The 22,423-nt window shown below is 36.2% G+C and overlaps 2 protein-coding genes across 4 annotated transcripts; one reads left to right on the top strand and one right to left on the bottom strand.

The window, feature by feature from the left end:
• Positions 1-1,433: 1,433 nt before the first annotated feature.
• Positions 1,434-6,180, bottom strand: LOC121372143 (neuroligin-4, Y-linked-like). 2 transcript variants are annotated; one of them, XM_041498412.1, is made up of 3 exons: positions 6,157-6,180; positions 3,433-4,912; positions 1,434-2,095 (listed from the first exon to the last, which is right to left on the bottom strand). In XM_041498412.1, the coding sequence occupies exons 2-3, from the start codon at positions 4,893-4,895 to the stop codon at positions 1,822-1,824; spliced, it is 1,737 nt and encodes a 578-aa protein (XP_041354346.1). In that variant the 5' UTR covers positions 4,896-4,912; positions 6,157-6,180; the 3' UTR covers positions 1,434-1,821. The 2 variants fall into 2 exon arrangements, with proteins under 2 accessions (XP_041354346.1, XP_041354345.1); XM_041498411.1 differs by lacking the exon at positions 6,157-6,180 and adding an exon at positions 5,703-5,743.
• Positions 6,181-7,263: 1,083 nt separating this feature from the next.
• Positions 7,264-21,255, top strand: LOC121372594 (origin recognition complex subunit 4-like). 2 transcript variants are annotated; one of them, XM_041499001.1, is made up of 13 exons: positions 7,264-7,329; positions 9,441-9,653; positions 10,008-10,098; positions 10,966-11,041; positions 11,847-11,932; positions 12,281-12,329; positions 13,008-13,159; positions 15,554-15,727; positions 15,904-15,990; positions 16,797-16,905; positions 17,340-17,435; positions 18,310-18,374; positions 18,964-21,255. In XM_041499001.1, the coding sequence occupies exons 2-13, from the start codon at positions 9,463-9,465 to the stop codon at positions 19,144-19,146; spliced, it is 1,359 nt and encodes a 452-aa protein (XP_041354935.1). In that variant the 5' UTR covers positions 7,264-7,329; positions 9,441-9,462; the 3' UTR covers positions 19,147-21,255. The 2 variants fall into 2 exon arrangements, with proteins under 2 accessions (XP_041354935.1, XP_041354936.1); XM_041499002.1 differs by lacking the exon at positions 7,264-7,329 and having other exon boundaries at positions 8,689-9,653.
• Positions 21,256-22,423: the final 1,168 nt, after the last annotated feature.

The following is a 22,423-nucleotide window of genomic DNA, read 5'->3' as shown; positions in this document are numbered from 1 at the left end:
GATTTATGCATGCCAGCTTCTGGCATCCTAAATGCCCACCTATGGTTTAAATTTAAATATAACAAACAATACATGTATTTGTGGTCTACAGGGAAGTGCAAATAGTGTCATAAAGGTGACTCATTTTATATATGTTGAGCCATAATGTGTTCAAACTGCTAGATTTTGAGTGCATTTTTGGCACACACCCATACAAACCACACCCAAAGTGATATTTTGGTATATAGCATCCATTGATAAGAGAGTATATATGTAATGAATTGTATGGTAGCCATCTTGAATAGTGGTATAAACATTTAATTTAGCCACGGGTTTGCAGATGTAGTTGTTACAGCCATCTAACTACTTTCTAGTGGTCTTAGTTATATATATTGGATTATATTGTATGTTTCGTCAAATATTAGTAGCCATCTTGAATTTTTAGATGAACCTGAATATGAAATATAGTTTCCATTGTATGTATCTTTTCAAACTACTGTGACTAGATTCATCATACATGTATTTATCTTGATTGGTTCCATATTTATGATGTTTTTTCATTTTTGTTAATTTTGAGGGTGGCCATTTTGTATTTGACCTAATTTGAGGTATTTCCCCATGTCAGATTTTGGTAAACTTTTCTATTATTCATGTAGAGACAAACAAGAATGAAAATCAATCAAGAAACATTTTCTGACAATTTTGTTAAAGCTCGATCACCAGCCTTGGTGGTGCAGTGGTTAAGCCATCGGACTACAGGCTGGTAGGTACAGGGTTCGCACCCCGGTACGGCTCCAACCCAGAGCGAGTTCTTAAGGGCTCAATGGGTAGGTTAGGTGTAAGGCCACTACACCCTTTTCTCTTTCATTACCCTCTAACAACTAACCCACTGTCCTGGACAGACAGCCCAAATAGCTGAGTTGTGTGCCTAGGACAGCGTGCTTGAAGCTTAATTGGATGTAAGCATGGTAAAAAGGTCTCCGGTTTGCACATTTTGCTCGAATATATCCGTATCATTTTTACCCGAATTTGAGGTTTTGCTCCAGCACTGCCAATTTGTTTTTTTCCCCGCTAAATCTGATACCGCAGACCTTTAGTTTGATTATTATAGAGTTGAATCATGTCATTAAACTTAGATGTTGTTAACCAGTACCAACATTACACGGATAATTCAACGTATAAACCGGGCAGGGATAAGAGGACATTAAGTCTTGAGCTAATACCCCAGATATATGTGGTGTGAATCGTAACAGCTTCTTTGAACCGAAATTGCATATAATATAAGCAAGAAAGTTGATTGATAAACTAATTGGCGGTCCTCTCCAGTTTATATGTAATAAAATCGGTTATAGAAGTTGTGACAGTTTTTAATCGCATCGACTGTATAGGCTCTCATTTTTGTGGGGGGACGGAGGCAGGGTGGTTTTTGCCCGAATTAAACGGAAATGCCCGAATCAGGATACCAACATTTATTCATATTAGCATTATAACCAAACAGCTATATATGGTTGCAAACAAATCACTACGCATTTTACATGGATTACAACTAATTTTGAGGGTACAATGATGAAAAGGTATCAGGTTAGTACATTTTGCTCGAATATCTCAATAATTTTTGTCCAAATTTGAGTTTTTGCTCCAGCACTGGAGGGGGGGGTCTCGTACGATTAGGTCGACTGCTGAACTGAACTTGTCATGGGAAAAGTTTTACATTAATAAAAAATATTCCGTTCTGGACAGGCGTTGTACAAGTACCTATACCTTGTGTTTCTGTCTATAATTCCAGTATGGCTAACATAATAATAAAATAAAGTGTCACTGCAGGCTGGTGATGTGGTGCTTTTAAATAAATAAACCCATCTTGGCAAAATAGAAGCCAGCTACCCATAGGGGAAGGGGTTTGTGCATGCACGTAGACGACACTGCACGAGATGTAGGGGTCGAGAGTTGAGGATCGCTGTTTTTGCGTCTGCTTAACGTCAGCCAGAATACCATCCGTTGAGACCACAGATTATAGCCCGGTGTTATGATGTCGTCCAGGTTCAAGTAAGCTCGTTGTGTCTCGTCAAAAGGTTGCCACGCGACTTTTGTCGAGCCCATTTCTCCATTAGGATTGCTAGAAGAAGAAAAAAAACATGTCATGTATTTAACAACTATCTTGTGCTGATCTCGTTAAAAATCTTTGAATTTAGTTTTAAAAGTGGTTTTCGTATTCGACAGAATATCTATACCAGGTCAGGTATAGTATAAGTACTTCCAAAAACCAAAATAAGTATACACATTTACGTTAACCAGAATAATACTGGGACTATCCTGAGATTGTAGTATAGTATTTTGGACCAATATGGGCCATATTATATAGCCATGAAATTGGCTAGAATAGGCCCACGAATAAGTCCCTATTCAATGTTTTTATGGTCATCCTAATGTTTATAGTACGTCACTACTGATATTTGGCTACAATTGTACATGTACAATGTACTTATAATTTTGAAGTAATTGGGTGAAACAAAATCCTGAATATATTGTTCGAATGCTGTATATTTCAAACATTGTATTATATAGTTATTACCCAGGGGCCTAATTCACAAAGGTCTCTTAGGCTCTGCTAGACGACAAAGCAAGTCTTTTAGCATTGCACTGCGAGTTAGCAGAGTTGCGACAGTTTAGTGAATTAGACCCCAGGTGTTTTACGTGCGAGGAATTTAATAATAGTCCCTGTAAATTATTAGTCCCCTACCTGTCCAACCGGAGGGGACTATAGGTTTCATCTTCGTCCTTGTCTGCCTGTCCGTCCGTCTGTCCCACGTATGTTTTCCGGATGTTTTTTTGCAGAAGGCTTTGACATATTGAGCTGAAATTTTGTGTACAACTTTGTCATGTACTGTTACAGATCAAGTTTGACTCTCATGGGAGTTTACCCATTTTTTGACGGAGTTATGGCCCTTGAACCTAGAAGATATTAAAATTTGTTTTCCGGACTTTTTTCCAGAAGGCCTTGATATATTAACCTGAAATGTTGTGTATAGCTTTATCATGTACTGTTACAGATCAAGTTTGACTTCCATGGCGATTTACCCATTTTTGACAGAGTTATGGCCCTTGAAGTTAGAAAATATGAACATTTGTATTCCGGACTTTTGTTTTGCAATACTAGTACCTGAAAATATTGAGGTGAAATTTTGTATACAGCTTTATCATGTACAGTTACTGATAAAGTTTAACTTTCATAGTGATTTACCCACATTTCACATACGTTTGGCCCTTGAATATAGGAGATACGAAAAATTGTTGGGTCAGATAGGGGACGTGTATTGCTTTAGCAGTACTCTCGAAATGCTTGTTTGTTGTGCTTATCACTCTGTATGTTCTATTTCGCACGTACTGGTACAAGTTTTAAAATCCAGTCCAAACAAATGAAGTCTATAACGTTCATTAAAAGTTTAAACTCACCCAAATTTAGCAAAATTGGTCCAATATCTCATCATCTGTTTGGCTAGCGTGGTATTGCGGGCACTTGTATAACCGAATACAAACTCTAGTTCCTCGGCGTGTTTGGCACCTCGAAACCAAGGTGGCCGTGCGTTAACTCTCTGATGGGAGAACACGTAGTGGTAAGTTGTCTTCTTGTTGCTGTGTCTTGCGTGGGCCTGAAGTGTTCGCAGTGTTGGGGCGGCGAACATCATGTCGCCATACATGTTAACGACTTGTCTAGCCTGTTCGCTGTCCGAGTACCGTTTGCTGGAATATTGCTGGCACAGCCTCTGGGCTACGTGTCCTTTTTCTGTGGGGAAGTAGTCTACCGCTATACTTGTGGAGATGTTCTCACAGAATACTCGTGCTGGAATGCCATCTTTTACGTTAAACCCCAACTGCTTTTGGAATTTCGTCAATGGCCATAGTATGAGTACACCGTCACCATTAAGAACACCTGCCATTAGATCGATATCAACCATTGGGTTGTAGAACTGGTTGCTAGGAGTTATTAAATGGCGTGGATCTGCAGGAATTAGTTTTCCGTCAACCACAGGAGCCATTTTCAGTCTCCATGCCAGGTTCTTCGCTTTTCGAACGTTTACAGATGCGTCTAGTATCTTCCGTGCAGGTTGATTTCGGAGACATTTCATGAAGGAAATTGTGTCTAGTCGTCCTTGTGAATCGAGAACTGTGCAGTTGAGTCTGTCGCTTAAATCTTGAGTAAACCTCACGGCATCAAACGCAAGAGTCCTGGGGCTAATACCAACTCCACTTTGACATATGGCACGATGGAACAAACCCTTGCTTTGTGGACTTAGAATAAGAAGCCCAACACTATATCCACCAGCGGATTCACCAAATATCGTAATCTTCTGTGGATCTCCGCCAAACGATGCAATATTATCTTTTATAAATCTTAGCGCCATTAGCTGATCCCAGAGGCCATAGTTTCCTCGAGATGACGAGTCACCTGTAGAGATGAAGCCGAAGACGTCTAGTCTGTAGTTGATGCCAACGACAATGACGTCGCCGACGAGAGCTAATGGTGCCCCGTTAGTCGTCCCTTGTCCAGCGACGTAACCTCCGCCGTGTATCCACACCATCACCGCCTTGGTATGGCGGGTCTCGGGGACGTATATGTTTAACACAAGACAGTCCTCGCTCATGGATGTCCGTGAGGACTGGGAACAGGCTGGTCCGTACTGCGTCGCGTTCAGAATACCCGACCATGCACCGATGGCGACTGGTTTTCTAAAGCGCAATTCTGCCACAGGTGCTTTAGCGTAATGTATTCCCAAATACACCGATACGTTGCCATTGTCGTACGTCTGCAATTTCCCGCGCAGTTTGCCGAGATTTGTTGTGACGACCACGTCGTCAGCTTCAGTAGAAGACAGTAGGATTAGTATATATAGCAAAAATAACAAAGGTACTATCATTGTGGCCTGGTTGGTTTCTAGAAAAGAAAACAAAACAAAACAAATTAAATAATATTATATTATAATAAACAAATGCATATAGAGCTCTTGTACTGCAAATTATTATTTGATTATTGAACTTATTATTTTGCGATGAAGTTTAAATGACAACGAAACTGATTTACTGTTAAAATGATGTAAAACCACAGAATAGACAATTACTTTACAAAATTACAGTCATTGGAAGAGTTTATAAGAGAAAGGGTAATTTCAGAAATTCACACAGACGATGGCTGAGGAGGGGTTAATTTGCCATGTTCACCGGCTTCGGTGGCATCGTGGTTAAGCCTTCAGTAGGTACAGGTTTCGCAGCCCGGTACCGTCTCCCACGCAGAAAGAGTTTTAACGACTCCGTGAGTAGGTGCAAGACCACTATACCCTCTTCTTTCTCAGTAACCACTAACCCACTGTCCTGGACAGACAGCCCAGATAGCTGAGGTGTGTGCCCAGGACAGCGTGCTTGGACCTTAATTGGATATAAGCACAAAAAAAGTTCACATGAATTGTTATGTTGTACGCTTTGGGGGTTTGTGCAAACATTTTCTCTATACTTCAGATAAAAAGTATCTTTAGGGCCTTTTTCAGCACTTGTCCACTGTTTTAGCAGTGTCAGTCAGCTATATCATAGTTTTGTTTTACCGTTAACTTTAACACTATACTGACGTTTTTGTTAAGTTATCAATTATGGCAAATCGAAAATGTTCTGGTGTTTGTACGCTATTAGCTCAATATTTTTTTTGTGCGAAACGAAAAAGAAAACCTACATACCATAAAGAAGGCGAAGATACAGGCAGAACTACCCAGGCTGCTTGTAAGAATTATCGCGTACAGTGGAACCTGCTGTATCAATTACAAAATTGTATATTAAATTCCTATCATTACTTATAAGTCACAGTTTGCATATTAGTGGTTGTTATAGGCAGGTCTGACTATACGTTAACTTTTTTTTTTTTAAACTAGGCTGAGGTATATTTGCTGTGGAAATTAGATCTGGCATTCACTTCCAGCAAATATTTGTGTTGCCACGGCCATGGGATATACATTACAGACTTCTTGCGTAAACATAAAGTTAAAAGTTTGTTATGTTTAACGACACCACCAGATTACATTTTAACAAAATATGTCCACGGTATAGTATATTCATATTATTTTGTATTTATAAAGTTGTATACTATAATTAAAGCAATGCAGTTCGATGACGTTGATAACCAACACGCCTCACCTTATACAAAGTCAAAATAATTGCATGACGGGAGCCTTGGAGTATCGTCTAAACCTGCATCCGTACTCGAGAGGCCTTGAATACGCTTTTCGTCCACTGACCTCTTTTAAGAGACAAATATTAGTCATTGAATGTAAATTAGGCTACAAAACCATACACCTGTATATCTGTCTTCGAACTTGATATTTAATAATAATAATAATAGATTTTGATTTCAGATCAGTGATCCATAGAACATATTTAAACATCATGTACAAAACTAATTACATAATATACAATATTAATGTCTTGACAAATTATTTTTGAAGATGTGAAGAATTGAAACTTGTAAAACATTCTGAACTTTTATTTAAAAAATAATATGAAACAAAGCTTCTCATATTTGTTTAATCATTAAATATTATTTTCATTTCATTCAACAGGGGTATTTTGACACTGCGTTCAAAAACGCGTTAGTACAGTCCTGAGTTTACAACCATTGTAAAATGTTTCCGACCAATAGAACCTTTTCAGTGACGTAACATACAAATTAAATACCTTTTCTTAGGTACTTAGGCTGTTTATAGTATCAGGTCACACTTATTGTGACGACATTAGTCGCGTTCAGTTGAGGCAAACACTCTGTAGCCTAACAATATGGCATGCAGGTAGATGTTGCCGACAGGTTTGCTGTCTTTGTACTACTCGCCTGTCTTTGCATGGCAACCCTCAATATCTTCGCTTCCGACAGTCAAGTTACTTGCTATATGTTTATATGATCTTCAAGCACATCACAATTTTAGCATACCCCAATTATTTATATTACGTTTGGAACTGAATAATTTATATTTATCATAAATAAATGTATATGTGAAAATAGCGAAATGTTACGAAAACTTTCACATCTAAAACGTATGTTTTTGTATTTTATACTACTACTACTACAACATTTAATTTAATAACTGTCAAGGAATTAAAAATTCTTAGTTTTAACAAAAACAGTTGTTCATGCATTTAATATTGCCGTTAAAATTATTTTAGAATATTTAAAAAATAAATAATGTATGTCTACAAGAATTGCCTCTCATAAATTATTTCCCCTTTGTAACTCTTACGTTGGTGTGAACATGAAAATGAAGCAAAAAAGGGCGGGAAATTTGCCATTACAGTAATTGGAACATTATTTATGTTTAGGTACAAATGGATATTGAAGGAGTAAATTAACCAGTGATAATGCAATTTGTGCACCCTTCTTTTTATATTTTAAGTTGTTGCTCTTACATGAGACAATTTAACAATCAGGTCCTAAGGAACCGGGTGAAGGGCAGGGAGTGGCGTTTCAGGACAAAAATATGTTGTTGTTTTTTTTTTTCCTTTTCTATATTATAAATACGGTTAAAATATCATATGGTGCCTCTCCAGATATCGTTTCTATGAAAAATACTATCATAGCCTGACACTTTGTATAAACATTTGGAAACTTCCCCCGACCCCCCACCACCCACCTCTCGGGCTTACGTAGCCCGAGTACCCTACTGTCTTAGTAGTATAGTCCGTCCCACAGCCCAGGGATCACATTTTTTTTCATACTGTGTAATTTACTACAAGTTATTTATTTCTGAGGCGATTGATTTGTAAATTACACACACAAATTGTATTTCATTGTTATTTCCAAAACCTTTTTACTTTTCATCTTACATCAAACCAAACTGAAATGATTTACAAAAAAAGTTTTAATAGAATGATGGGACGGTTTATAGACAGACTTTTGGACATTTGTAACGAGAGCATCATAACCGTCCAAATGTCCATCTAGCTCTCTTACAGTCAGAGTACTCAGGCTAGGGCTTATATTTCATTTCCACCAGTCAAAAAATGTTTGTAATAAATATAATAATAGTAATAAACGTATTCTTATTTAAAACAAATTAGACACTCAGATTTAATTTACAATTGTTGTGCATGGATGATATTAAATGCTTGTCAACTTGCACCAAACAGTTTAGTCAGCTCGCCCCGATCTCAACTTTACTGTCCATAAATACTAGTCATTTGGTGTGTCAATTTAATACAGTGAAATTCGCTATTACGACCACTCATTAAAACTGGTCTAATATTGAGGATATCCTTATATAGGATAAACGGTAATCTATTACAGTGAATTGTAAAGCCTACTTTAATAACAACATTTGTGAGTTACCCAGTATGTCCTTAATTAATGTTTAACACAGATTGAAAACATTCTCAACAGATGGCACGGTCTTGGGGATAATGGGTGTTTTTTGCCATAGAAATATAGGAATGTATGTGTGACTTATTGGTCACGTGATTGATTGAAGTAGAGTTGTGATCATGTAGTGCTTTTTTCCTTTTGTTCTAACTGATAATTAGTAGTTCCAACTTATCTGTGCTGGTCTGGTTACAGCAGATGAAAGCAATTTAATAATTGTTCATTGCTTGTGTTACTACTTGACAATTTACGTTCTAGCATGAAATATAGCCTATATATATTGCAGTTTCATCAAATGTAACATAATATTAGTGTGGGGTGAGTTGACTAAACAGTGTGGAGTGAGTTGACCAAAAGCTATATTGGTAGTTGACCTTCTCCCACAATATATATCTACCTTTTTAATACAGTAGGGGCAAAAACAATAAATCATACAGTCTGCAGTCGAACATACTATTACTTATTACTAAGAAAAGAAGTTTATTTTCTTTGACACCACTGGAGTGCATTGATCTATTAATTAATTGATATTGGATGTCAAACAATTGATAATTTTTACATGTAGTCTTTAAGTTAACAACAAGGTCCCAAATAAAAATCATAAAAATTAGATGATTTGGCCTTATTGATGGGGCCATGTGACTTACACTGAATGTTAATTCATCTTCCTCTATTTTAGCACATTTTCTATGGACCCGATATTGGTAACTTTTAAGAATAAACGAAACAGCTTAGTAATTTAAATTAATAATGGTTTTCGAGGTTAAAAAATTTGAGATTAGTATTTATACTTACTTGTTTGAACTTTATTAGCCTATTGATGAAAATGCTTCCAAATTGTGACGAAAACTTTCATTTGGAAAAGCGTCACAAATTAATTACAAGCAGATAACAACAGATGTTTTTTATTATTGTGGGTTTTTTTAGATGTCGTTTGCTCAAATCGTGCACAAGGAAACAAACATTTACAATGGAATTTAAAGCCTAACACAGTTAGGGATGTTGATGATATATTTATATTTTAAGAAATCTATTTTTAATTTATTAACACTGTTTTTGTTGATTTTTCTTTTAGAAATTTTTGAATCTGGTGCAGTATGACGAAAAGAAGAACTAAATCTACGGTAGAGAAAGAAAGCAGTCTGTTAAGTGATGAAGTCCAAGATGAAAGCCCAATCGGCTTGGTCCAAGATGAAAGCCCAATTGGCTTGGTCCAAGATGAACTCCGAGCACGGTTAACGCAGACAGTGCTACGAACACAAATTAATGGCTTAGTCCAGGAGAAAAAGTAATGTATTACGTCACAATGTTCTGTACACATATTTCTGTCTCTAGATGGGCAGCAAAATAAGTCAATCACTCGGGATGGGGGTGGAGGGAGATATTGAACAATTATTTAATGCAGAATTTTTGTCACTTTTTTAAACCCTGACCTCAACCTAAATGTAAAAATAAATTGAGGGGAGGGATCAATTTCTAAAAGTTACTCTCCTTCAAGTAGATGAGAAAGTGCATTAATGAACCTGTATAGCTGTTGTTCAAGTCAGGTTTATTGTTAGCAATATTCCTACTTTTAAGTTTTGTTTGCATAAAGTGTTTAATAATACATTTCACTATATGTGACATATTCGTTTTCTTCCAGACAGCTCTATGACTTAATACACAGGACAGCTTCTTGTGGAGAAAGCAACTCGGCATTGGTGATTGGTCCCCGCGGCAGTGGTAAAACAATGGTAGGTGTTATTTGAAGTGTCGTTTTTTCTCGTAATTCAGAGAACAATTTGTTTAACTAAAATTTAACAGTGACCAAGCTTCTTGTTTTAAAATTTGATTATTGATTAGCAACTACCGTTTAACATTTTAGTAGATATGTTACTTATAGATTTTTATATTGAATTCTGATCCTAACCAGTGCCTCACAACTGGTGCATCAAAGGCTGTGGTGTGTACTGTCCTGTGTAAAAATGTGCATATAAAAGATTGCTGACTGCCTTATCGTTAGTATCGTATGTGACAGGAGTGGGTTTCCTCTCTTTTTGTCAATCAGATGTCCAGATATAATCAAATGCTAGACATTAAAGTTTGTTTTTGTTAATGACACTACTAGATTAATTGATTAATTAATCAACGGCTATTGGATGTCAAACATTTGGTAATTCTGATTCATGGTCAACAGGAAATCTGCTACATTTTTTATTAGCGGCAAAGGATCTTTTATATGCACTTACTCAGAGACAGGAAAACACATACATGTACCATGGCCTTTGACCAGTTGTGGTGCACTGGTTGGAACAAGAACCCCCCCCACCCCCCCAATCATTTAAATAGATCCACCGAAGTAGTTCGATCCTGTGTTGCAAGCACCTTAGGCGACCACTCAACCAACAGCTAAATCCGACCCCATCATAATTTAAAATGCTGAGGTGTAAAAATATTCCTTTCTTTTTAAAGTTTTGATTATATTAACAGGTGCTAATTGATTATCAGCTATGATTAACAGTTTACAATTGTGTTGTAATCTCTGAAAATTTCCTAATGAATTGTCCTGGAACACTGACCAGGTTTTCCTGGACTATTTGTAAATGTGATATTATTTTTAGGTGCTGAAGACAGTTATTACTGAGATTGCTGCTGATGAAACCATCCAACAAAATCTTCTAACTGTTCGCCTTAATGGTAAGAGTCAGTTTCATAAAGCATTGCAGTTTTATATTTAAGGTCAGCCATTACGCTTGTCATACATTTACAATAGTTGGAGTCTATTTTATACAGAAAATTATCTTCTTGTCAAATATGAATGATGGTAGAACATTATTTATGTACTTTTTGAACTAATTAGCTTATTGCTACATGTGTAAGTGTGAAATATAAAAAGTTTAAACAAAACCTTAGGTTACAACATAAATTTTGTTTTATTTAATGAAATCATTGGAGCACATTGATTTATTAAACATCAGCTGTTGGATGTCAAAAGTGGTAATTTTGACATATAGTCTTAGAGAGGAAACCAGCTACATTTTTCAATTAGTAGCAAGAGATCTTTTTATATGCACCATCCCACAGCCTTTGATATACCAGTCCTGGTGCATTCACATAAGCAAGAAATAGCCCAATGAGTCCACCAATGGGGATCGATCACAGACTGACCTCGCATCAGGTTATTGTGCTTGATGTGCGGTCAGTCTAGGATCGATCCCTGTTGGTGGACCCATTGGGCTATTTCTCTTTCCAACCAGTGCTACACAACTGGTGTAACAAAGGCTGTGGTATGTACTATCTTGTCTGTGGGATGGTATATATAAAAGATCCCTTGCTGCTAATCGAAAAGAGTAGCTCATGAAGTGGCGACAGCGGGTTTCCTCTCTCAATATCTGTGTGGTTCTTAACCATATGTCTGATGCCATATAACCGTAAATAAAATGTGTTGAGTGCGTCGTTAATTTCCTTCCTTCCTTCCTATTTACATATTTCACTTCACCAGGCTTACTGCAGACAGACGACCGGATTGCTTTGAAGGAAATCACTCGACAGTTACAGCTGGAGAACACACTAGGGGACAAAGTGTTTGTAAGTCCAGTTTTAAAATCTGCTTATTCCCATAATTTTCACTGATGTAACTCAAACACGTTACAAAACTATAAACTATAAATATATTTTCGGTTGACAGAAAACTACACACCTTTACAAATCTTATTTTCATATAAAATATGCTGATTTTCATGTAAAATATGATGATTTTTATGCCGATTCTTATTTCGTGTCAAATCTGTTTAGCAACATCTGTTTATTTTCTGTTTATTTTTATGTAGAATTTGTTTATTTTCATTTAGGATGTGATTTTTTTTTTTTTTTAATCTGCTTATTTTCATGTTGATTCTGATTATTCCATATAATATTTAACGTGTTTATTTTCAGGGTACTTTTGCAGAGACTTTGCAGTTCTTGTTGGAAGCTTTGAAGAGTGGTGAGATTATATTTCAGAATAATTATATTAGTTACCTAACAAAATAGAAGCTTACTTTTGTACACTAAAATTAAAATACATTATCAGCCATTCGATTGATCAGAACATACTTTGAAATAAATTACATGCTACGTTAACTTTCTTTCTTTTTTTCTTCATCTGACTCCAAGTAGCCCATATTTGCGTTAGTGCTGGGGTGCAATATGTACATTGTAACTCAGTGGTAGAGTGATCTCATGATGCGAGATGGATCAGGGTATGATACCCCGTGGCAGAGTTCCATGACTTGTGTAACAAACACTGTGCTGTTTTCCTGTTTGTAGAATAGTGTCCATAAAAGATCCCATGCTGCTATGGGGTAAAAATGGCCTATGTAGTGGCAGTAGGTTTCCTCTCATATAAACACGTTAGACGCCAAATAGCTGTAGTTTAAGATGTGCTAAGGCGGGCTTCGAAATATGTCACCGTAAAAAGCTGTTGCAAAATTTGATTTGCAATATCATTTTTTTTCTACTTAACCTGACCTCAAACAATGGCATATTTCATAGGGCTATCATAATCTAGAAGATGTCAATAATATACTAAAGAAATGTTGAGAAAATTGTCGTTGGTTACAGACTTTATTTTATTGTATAATTCTTAGGTGATGCTTTGTAACTTCCATGTGTATATTTGTAGGCAATAACCACAGCACGAAGCCCATCTTATTCATACTGGACGAGTTTGACTTGTTTGCTCATCACAGAAATCAGACCTTGTTATACAACCTGTTTGATGTGTCGCAGTCGGCCCAAACTCCTGTGTGTGTGATCGGTTTGACATGTAGACTGGTGAGTGTTGTCCTGGACTGCTGTTTTATATCACCATTTCTTTTTTTTTAAATTTAATCGGTGAATTAATTTTTTTTTTTAAAGTTGATTTGTAATGTGTATTTTTAATCAACATTTTATAGTTGTTTTAAAAGTCTGCACTGGCTTTAATGCCTAGTGTATGATTTATGAACATGATAATTGTTAAGGCCCTTTACTGTGCAGCCCCTTTATATTGCAACTGATTTGATTGCATATGTGACAATTGTTTTCATTTGGCGACTAAAACATTTCATACTATCTAGTTATAAAAATAAAGTAGGCGCCATCAGGCTCCTAGATGGAAAAGTTAACGTAGAGGCTGCTACGATTCACTTTATGATTTAGCTTTCACTTGAGGTTCGGTTAGCAACAGATTTATGTAACTAGTTTAATGCCAGTAAAGTTCAATAGAGAATAACTTGATAATGACAAAAGATATCGTCTTTATTCTGTGAAGGTAAGAATGGGAAATTTGTGATGCTTGCTGAGTGGAATTTCCCACTCAGTCTAAGCTAGTTGTTTTTATCTTGTAATCCATACAAAATTAAGGGGGAAAACTATTATTTTTGTTATCTCAAATACATTTACATGACTTACATGCAAGTTTAATATACTCCTCCAAAAAAGTTAAGGATCATATATTAGATATAATATTTTCTTATATAAAGATGAAAAGTGTTATTTTTAGTTTCACAACTAACAATGAGATACTGTACTTTGCGTGTAGATTGTTTTACACGATTATGCACAATTTGCATGTGCGCACCTAGGCTTAAAAGTAGCTTGGGTGAAAAGCAGAGTGAAAACACACTGTTTTGAAATCGCAAATTGAAAGCTCTGGTGAAATTGAATGTCGTCAGTTTGAGACCTACACATCGTTTAATGTTAAAGTTCAGTTACATTGCCACCACGATGCCATTTGACAATTGAAGAGCGAGACAGAGCAATCGGAATGCTTGAAAGTGGTCAACGTCAAAGACAGGTGGCTAGAACACTCGCGGTATCACAAAGTGTTATTTCCAGATTGCAAACACGTTACAATACTGGACAATTGCGTGATAGACCCAGGAGTGGAAGACTGCGAGCTAAAACACAGCGTCAACACAGATTTGTGGTGACATTGGCTCATCAAAATCGTTTTGATGATGCTGCAAACCTAAATAGACTAATTCCACCAGGCCACTGGAGTCCGCATCACCCCACAAACATTGAGAAACAGACTCCGTACAGCCAATTGCCGAGGCCGTAGGCCAGCAGTAAGGCCAATACTGCTCCCACATCACCGTCAAGCTCGATTGTTGTGGGCACGAAACCATGTCTGATGGCAACATCGTCATTGGCGTCCTGTTCTGTTTACAGACGAGTCAAGATTTTGCTTGGACTTTAACGATGGCGTAGACGTATTTGGCGTCAACCTGGAGAGCGATATGCTGACTGTAACATATTGCAACACGATCGGTTTGGTGGGGGGTCAGTTATTGTATGGGGTGGAATATCTTTGGATGGTCATACAGACTTATATGCCATCAGGAATGGAGCTCTTACAGCAATTCGGTACAGAGATGAGATCCTTCATCCATTTGTGAGACCGTTTGCAGGTGCCATTGGTCCTGAGTTTGTGCTAATGGACGATAACGCACGGCCACATAGAGCATGAATTGTGAGGGATTACCGTAAAGAAGAAAAAATTGAAAGAATGGATTGGCCAGCTGTTTCTCCCGACCTTAACCCCATCGAACACATCTGGGGTCAACTTCAGACACGCATTTCAAGACTTGATAACCACCAAGAACCATAGACGACCTTGCAAATGCTCCGATGAGAGAATTAGGCACTTGATACAGAGCATGCAGCGACGTTGTAGAGCAGTGATTAATGCTCGTGGTGGTCATACCCGCTACTAAACAGCAATTAGTGAACTGACTTTCACACATAATGAAAATTTCTGTTCCGCTGATCATTGAAAACCAGTATGAATTTTGTATGTTTTCCTTTTTATCAGAATTGTTTGTTTAATCACATTTTATACAGATAACCGCATGCACAAACAATTAATTAATAAACAACTATAGTTGAAACCAAATTTAAGCATTTTAGCTTTTCTGGTTCTGATGTTATGTGCAAAGTAAATACCGATCCTTAACATTTTTGGAGGAGTATATGTTAAATGTATGATTAGTTTTTTATGTATGCATGTGACGTCACATGTACATGATGTAAAAAGTCATAATCTGCTACTATATACATGTATTCATAATTCTGCTTTAGTCAGTCATCATAATCGGCCAGCAGAAACAGAGCTTGGCAAGGCAGATAATTTTTGTTACACAATTAACGAGCTTGAAGAATATAATAAAATTGGTTCATTTGCAGGATGTGATAGAATTACTGGAGAAACGAGTGAAGTCGCGATTCTCTCATCGCCAGATTCATCTCTTCAACGCTCTATCCTTCCACGATTACTGTCATATTTGTCGAGCGACTCTCAGTTTACCACATCAGTTTCCCGACGACAAATTTGCCAAACGCTGGAACCACCAGATAGAGGTAATGATCAGATGTTTGACATGCAATGACCAGGGCTAAAATAGCAGTACAAAATATGTTATTAATTAAAATTGTTTCTTTTTGTGTTGTTTATAATTTTTGATAGTTTGTACACAGTAAAAATGGTGACAAGTAAGGGACCACACCTCATATGTTTGTTTGGCGTTTGTTTGTAGGAACTGGTTGATGAAGTAAACGTGCGTGATGTTCTACGTCGGCAGTTCAACTTAAACAAGGACATCAGAGGCTTACATTCATTATTGGTAAGAACACAGAGTTTTAATTGTTACTGATGTGGAAATATCTGCATTTTTTAATTTATAACTAATATACGCACTAGAAAATAAAAGGTAGGAATAATTCATTAACAGAATCAATAAATTATGAAAACTGACATTCTGCAACAACTGATATGTGTTAGCAAATACAATTTGAATAACCTAAATCTTTCGAGCAGGGAGCTACATTAGGTTTTAGTTAGTTTATGGATACAGGCATCTGAGAATTGCAAAATCTGTGTGACCTATTTATCGGTTACACAGAAATAAATTCATGTAATCCATTTCCTTTTTGTATAACCTATCATATCCATATAAATGGTGCTAGAAATTTTGCGCGAACAAAAAATAGGTTACGCAAAATTAGATTTGTGTGATTGAAACAACCATTGTTGCAATTTGTATATGTTAATTCAGGGCGTGAACTTAAGAATTTGTCTTCCACAGCTATTTTAAAAAGAATTGACGTTGTCAAAAAGGCCCACCGACCGCAATTTTGAGGCTGTCTATGGCAATTTATTTAAAGTGACTTTTGCAGCAAATAAACCTGACTAAAATGATATTTTGCTGTATGAAGACATATTTCAAATGTACAAATCTTAAATACTGGCAGATAATGTACACCAGATGTATACATTTTGCCATTGTTGAGGATCAAAAGTGCTATCTGTGATGCTACCTGCCTATGGCAATATATATCTCAACGGTGGCAAGTGCCGTCATTAAGTTCGAGCCCGGTTAATTTTTTATAGTGAATGTTGAACATTGTTTTTAGTACGTTATTGTTACAGACCTGGCCAATCTGTCAGCTGAGTCCATCTCACCCTCGGTTGAAAGCAGCAGATTTCCTCGACTCGTTTAAAATGATCACGGTCGACAGCAAGTCTTCCATACTACACGGTGGGTTCTGTTTGTAATTATAACGGCTTTTAAACCGAGATTAACTGGATTTTGGAAATATTTGGGAAATTATTTATTTTAAATTATTTACAATAAACCATATTATGTGGTGGATTTATTTTTGTACAGTATATTTGTAGTTAATATTCGTGTTCAATTTCTCTCCAACTGCCTATGACTGTCTTTCCTTGTGATTAGAATTTCCTTAACCACAATCTACTTGACAATTATTAGTTTAAAAAACCCAACAGAACAAAATGTGAGTCATGCTCATCTGAAAACACTTGTGTCTTGTATAAGAGTCACATTTATAAAAAGTGTGGGTTTTTTTAAATCTCTTTAATTTCAGAAATTTAATAGTGGTACATATTTTATTCTGAATTTAATTTTGGGTGTATAGTATTGCTGTCAATAATCAATAACTTTTCCTCTAGGTGTATCGATCTTGGAGCTGTGTCTTATAATTGCCATGAAGCATATTACTGACGTATATGACGGGGAACCATTTAATTTTGAAATGGTCTACAGTGGTAAATGACAATATTTCAAAATCATATTATTTTAACACTTGGGTCACAGAAGAACAGAACACGGACTCTCTGGGGCTTCATAATTATTTATTAAAAATAATAATCATAGAACTAAATACACTGTTAAATGTGATATTCACAATGTGCACTAAATAGAATGAAATATTTTTTTACTAGCTGCAATCTCATTGAAATTTGTAGATTGCTCCAAAGGTAGACTACTCTTATGCACATTCTCCAATAATAGTCTGCCCGAAACCTTGTGGTATACATTGGGGCATGCTAATAGAGTTCCGAGTCCGAGTCCAATAAGAGGAACTGATATAATCTTGTTTTGTACTATAAGGGATAGGAATTGGTGAACTGTAAAAAATTAGGAAATCTAGAGGGGTCCTGGAAATTCTTGAAATCCTAGGTTAAAATCTGTGCCATCTGACACATTTTGGAGGAATTGACTATTAAAATGCGAGGAAACACAATGTTCCATGAGAGAAAAACAGGTGATCCGAGGAGAATTCCCACCCCTGACTATATTATGTTTAGGTTTTGGAAGTAATTTTTAACTCTGGATAAATGCCTGAACAATTATGCTTGCAAAGCTGAAAATAAAATAGCAAATATTTTTTAAAGTTGTTCAAACCAGGAATTAATTTCTGAAATGATGACATTTAATATTAATGTAGCAGGATTGTGATTTTTTAAAAAGAAATTATTGTCATTTTGTTATATTGTGTGTAAAAGCATTTATTGTTAGGGCATTTTTTCAATACATATCATTTGTGAAATTAAATATTGTTTAAAATTAAATTGTTTTTAGTGCACACCATTCCCATTGCTTGTTAAGTATTTATTACGTGCTGTTCACACATTTCAGAATATATGAAGTTTGCTCAGAAGAAATCCAGTATACAGGTGTTTGAAAAACCAGTTGTATTGAAGGTACTGTTATTACATCTGAAATTGAGGTTAAAGAGAGATTTTGCTCTTTAATATTGGCTTCATATATTAAGCCATATAAATAGATAGTGTTGCTACTACACAAAAGAATTATGGAGGCTCTTGCCTATAAGTTGTATATTATTTTCATTTGAATTGCTTTAAAATACAAAATGATACATTTTGGTTCTCCATATGAAATCAATATTTGCAACATGAATGCAGGACTTGAACTTAATGACAGCACCGACAGCAGTTTCCGTCCTTGCGATATGAATTGCCTCAGATCAAGGATTTTACCAATGGCAGGTTTTTTTTTACGCTGGATACAAATTATTGCAGTTAGTTAAAGGAACACTTTCTGTATATATTCGTTGCAAATATTGGTGGTTTAAGATTGCTGTCGGCAAGCTCAAAGGTGATGGTGAGCAAAATTGCCGTAGCTAATAAATTCTCAAGTTCTAGACCTGTAAATGTTTTGCTAGTTCATATTAACTTATGCATTTCTCATATTTCCATGCATATAATTTATTTTCTTTCTTTCTTGTGCCAGTTCACAGAAGACATGTTAATGCTTTTTTTTGTTACCCAGGCATTTGAACATCTGATAGCCCTGGAGCTGATCCGGACGATGGACGGAGGGGGGACTCGTGTCCAGAAAGAATTCCGCATGATGGATCTGCTCATCCACAACTCACAGATACTAGATGCTCTCCAGAGTTACCCAGACTGTCCCACAGAGGTCAAACAGTGGGCGTCTTGTGCTGTTGTATGATCTATTGAACTTGTAGATAGAAACCAAGTAACACCATGTGGTATCAAATGTCAATCCAAACAGAGACCACCAGTGGGCATCTTGAACTTCAACATAGGAAGAGACATGATGTGGCATCTACTGTTGATTCCAGTAGGGACTTCTAGAGGTGAACAGTGGGAGTCTTACACTGTCATATGATTATTGAACTGCAAGATAGAAAGGGACACCATGTGGTTTCTACTGTTGATTCCAGTAGGGACTTCTAGAGGTGAACAGTGAGCGTTTTATGCTGTTGCCGATGTGTGAGAAGCATACAAACAGTGGCACCATGTGCCTGGCATGAACCATCAGAATTCCAACATTAGTGTCTGGTAGAGCTGACATTAGACTTATTATGTTGCATGGCATCATGTTTATCATGAACAAAACACTATTATACCACATTCGTCAAGTGATTATTGTGTCGGTTGGTATTGTTTGGGAATTCAGTTGCCAGTCCACTATGTCAAAAGCCTGGAGTAAAAATAACCCATTTGGGTGAAGCTGTTACTTCTTTCCATACCTTATATATGTCCATATTGAGGTTAATTTGTAATATGGAGTTCAGTGAAGCTTTGTTATCAGTTGGATCAAATTTCTTTCAACACCCATGTAGTCAGTCCGATACATCTGCTGTAAACAGAATTTGACGACTGATTGACTTGTGTGTAAAACAAGGAGTGTTTGTGACCAAGTTGGCCACATCACATGTGTACAATATTTAACAGGCGTACTTGCCATTTTTCGGCAACCGAGTGTTGATAGTATTGCACAGTATAACACAAAATTTTCGACAAGTTCCAATTTCTTGAATATTAATAATTTTGTTTAATGGAAGCACATAATGACTACACATCACCCTCAATCAGCCGACCATCCAGACAATCAATTTCTTTCAAACTGGCTGAGCAAGGAAGTGAATCAGCCAATTTGAAAGAGGTTGGCAGTCTGATTGGTCAGCAGATTGAAAGCTATGTTGAGAGTTGTTGGTGGATAGAGCTGCCATTAAGAACATTTTTCAGTACTTGTTGAAATTTAGTAATCAGCTGGTGGTGGAATACTGTCTTCATTCAGTCAATGAAAAACGGTGAGTTTGCTTGTTAGTATTTGGCACATGCGATGCGGCCACAAGCACTCTCTGTTTTCCACAAGTGAATCCAACATTAAACTCAGTTGACGGAAGATGTATTGGAACACCTTCTTTTCTGCACTGTATGTGTAACCTCCAGTAGTTGATAATTTACAATGTCCATCTTTTCATTCCATTTGGATTTTTTGTTTTAACCTTTACAATCTTGAAAATAATAACTATTAACTCTGATAATTTTCTCCTATTTATTTATCATGAAATTAACAAATATGTATGGTTTATAACCATTATTTAAACTTTCTTCACAAAAACCACATACAATAATATTTAACTCATAATAATTTTATCCCATTTATTTGTCATTAAATTAACAAATATGTATGGTTTATAACCATTATTTAAACTTTCTTCACAAAAACCACATACAGTAATATTTAACTCATAATAATTTTATCCCATTTATTTGTCATTAAATTGACACACCTGTATGGTTTATAACCATTATTTACACTCTTTATTTCTTCACAAAAAACAAATTAACTATGATCAAGTCAAAAATCACATTAAATAACCCACACAACCTGAGTATATATGTCGGACATATAATTGTCAAAAATGCTGACTGCGACACATTGCAATAAAATATATATAGATATATATTGCAGACGGCCACATCTGGGTTTAAGCTGTTGTTCACCTAATGAATTTGATGAATATGTAATTCTTAATTAATTCGCCAGAAAGGTCGTTATAGAATCATGCGCCTTTCGTAGGTCGTTATAGAATCATGCGCCTTTCGTAGGTGTATTTCTATTTTTGCACTTGAAATATCAATCAGGCTACAGATTTTCTGACACAATTTGCCAAATGCTAATTATTTTTGTGGTCCAGCTTAAACCCTGCCAAATGTATTGATTATTGTATAACTAATTGTAAAAATGTGTTAATAGTTGCAAGAAAAATGGAACAGAGTATTATTAAAGTGGAATGTCATTGCAGACATGGTTATTTTTGTGTTTGTACAGAAAATATGGAAAACAATTTTATCACATATATTAGACAAACAAGAAATAAATATTTTAACAAAATATACAGATCATGGTTTCCATTGATGACATGCAGCACTCTTAGTAAATTTCATAAAAGTAAAAATTATGCAACACGTTTGTTAAAGAATGGAAATGCATAACACAAAATATAAGGAGACAAATGAAGGAAGCAAAGTAAAACAAAATCATGATAATACAGTGGTGATATTATTTATGCTGCTATCACTGATTATGACTGCAATTACATTCAGTAGATGAATCTGTAGTAAGTTAATGCAATTTTACTAAATACGGTAGTAGTAATAACCAGACATGTCGCCAAAAGAGGAAGAAATAGCTTTAAAACACTAACATTGCGGGGGTTTGGGTTGGGACAGGCTGTTCAAATTTACAAAATAGACTTAACTGCAACATTTGACTTTTCTTTCACTAGCCGTCGGGCATGGCAATATTAGTTATTTACTAGCCCAACACTGAATATCACTAGCGATGGGAGTGGGGCTACCATAATCTAGAAGCCCTGTTTTATTCACAAGGCACACAGACACTACAGGCCAAGTTTACAAAGCCTGTTTATGCCTTACACACGAGTAATTACATACATTTACAAGGGACTTCGTACATTCGGCCCTACAAATTGTATAGTGCAGAGGTCAGGAGTCATCTTAGTTGGCGGCGCACTCGTGTAAGGTGCACGGGTTGTAGGATCAAACCAACTCTGCAGGCTCATTGTGCTTTCTCCTATCCCTACCAGTGTTCCACAATTGGTTGTGTATGTCCTGTCAGTGTGATAGTGCATATAAAAGATGCCTCCTTGTTACTAATGACTTTATAACAACACAATCGCCATTTTGAAAATAAAATGGCATCAGACAAGATTGAAAAATAGCACTTAATAAAAGTAAAATTAAACAAAGCTACAAAAAGCTAGAATAAATGTGGTAAAACTAATCCATATTTGACTGCTTACTGCAGAGACAAAAACAAACCAACGTAATTCAACAAACTTCCGATAAACCACACGGCCACCATTAAAAACAACATTGTGGCAGAGCACATGACTGGAGTAAAACGATTGCAAAATAACACTTATAAACCGTGAAATTAGACAAATATG

Source organism: Gigantopelta aegis, chromosome 4, assembly GCF_016097555.1.
Source record: "Gigantopelta aegis isolate Gae_Host chromosome 4, Gae_host_genome, whole genome shotgun sequence".
NCBI lineage: Eukaryota > Metazoa > Mollusca > Gastropoda > Neomphalida > Peltospiridae > Gigantopelta > Gigantopelta aegis.
The sequence above is the reverse complement of the archived record's forward strand: the minus strand, read 5'-3'. Positions and strand labels throughout refer to the sequence as shown.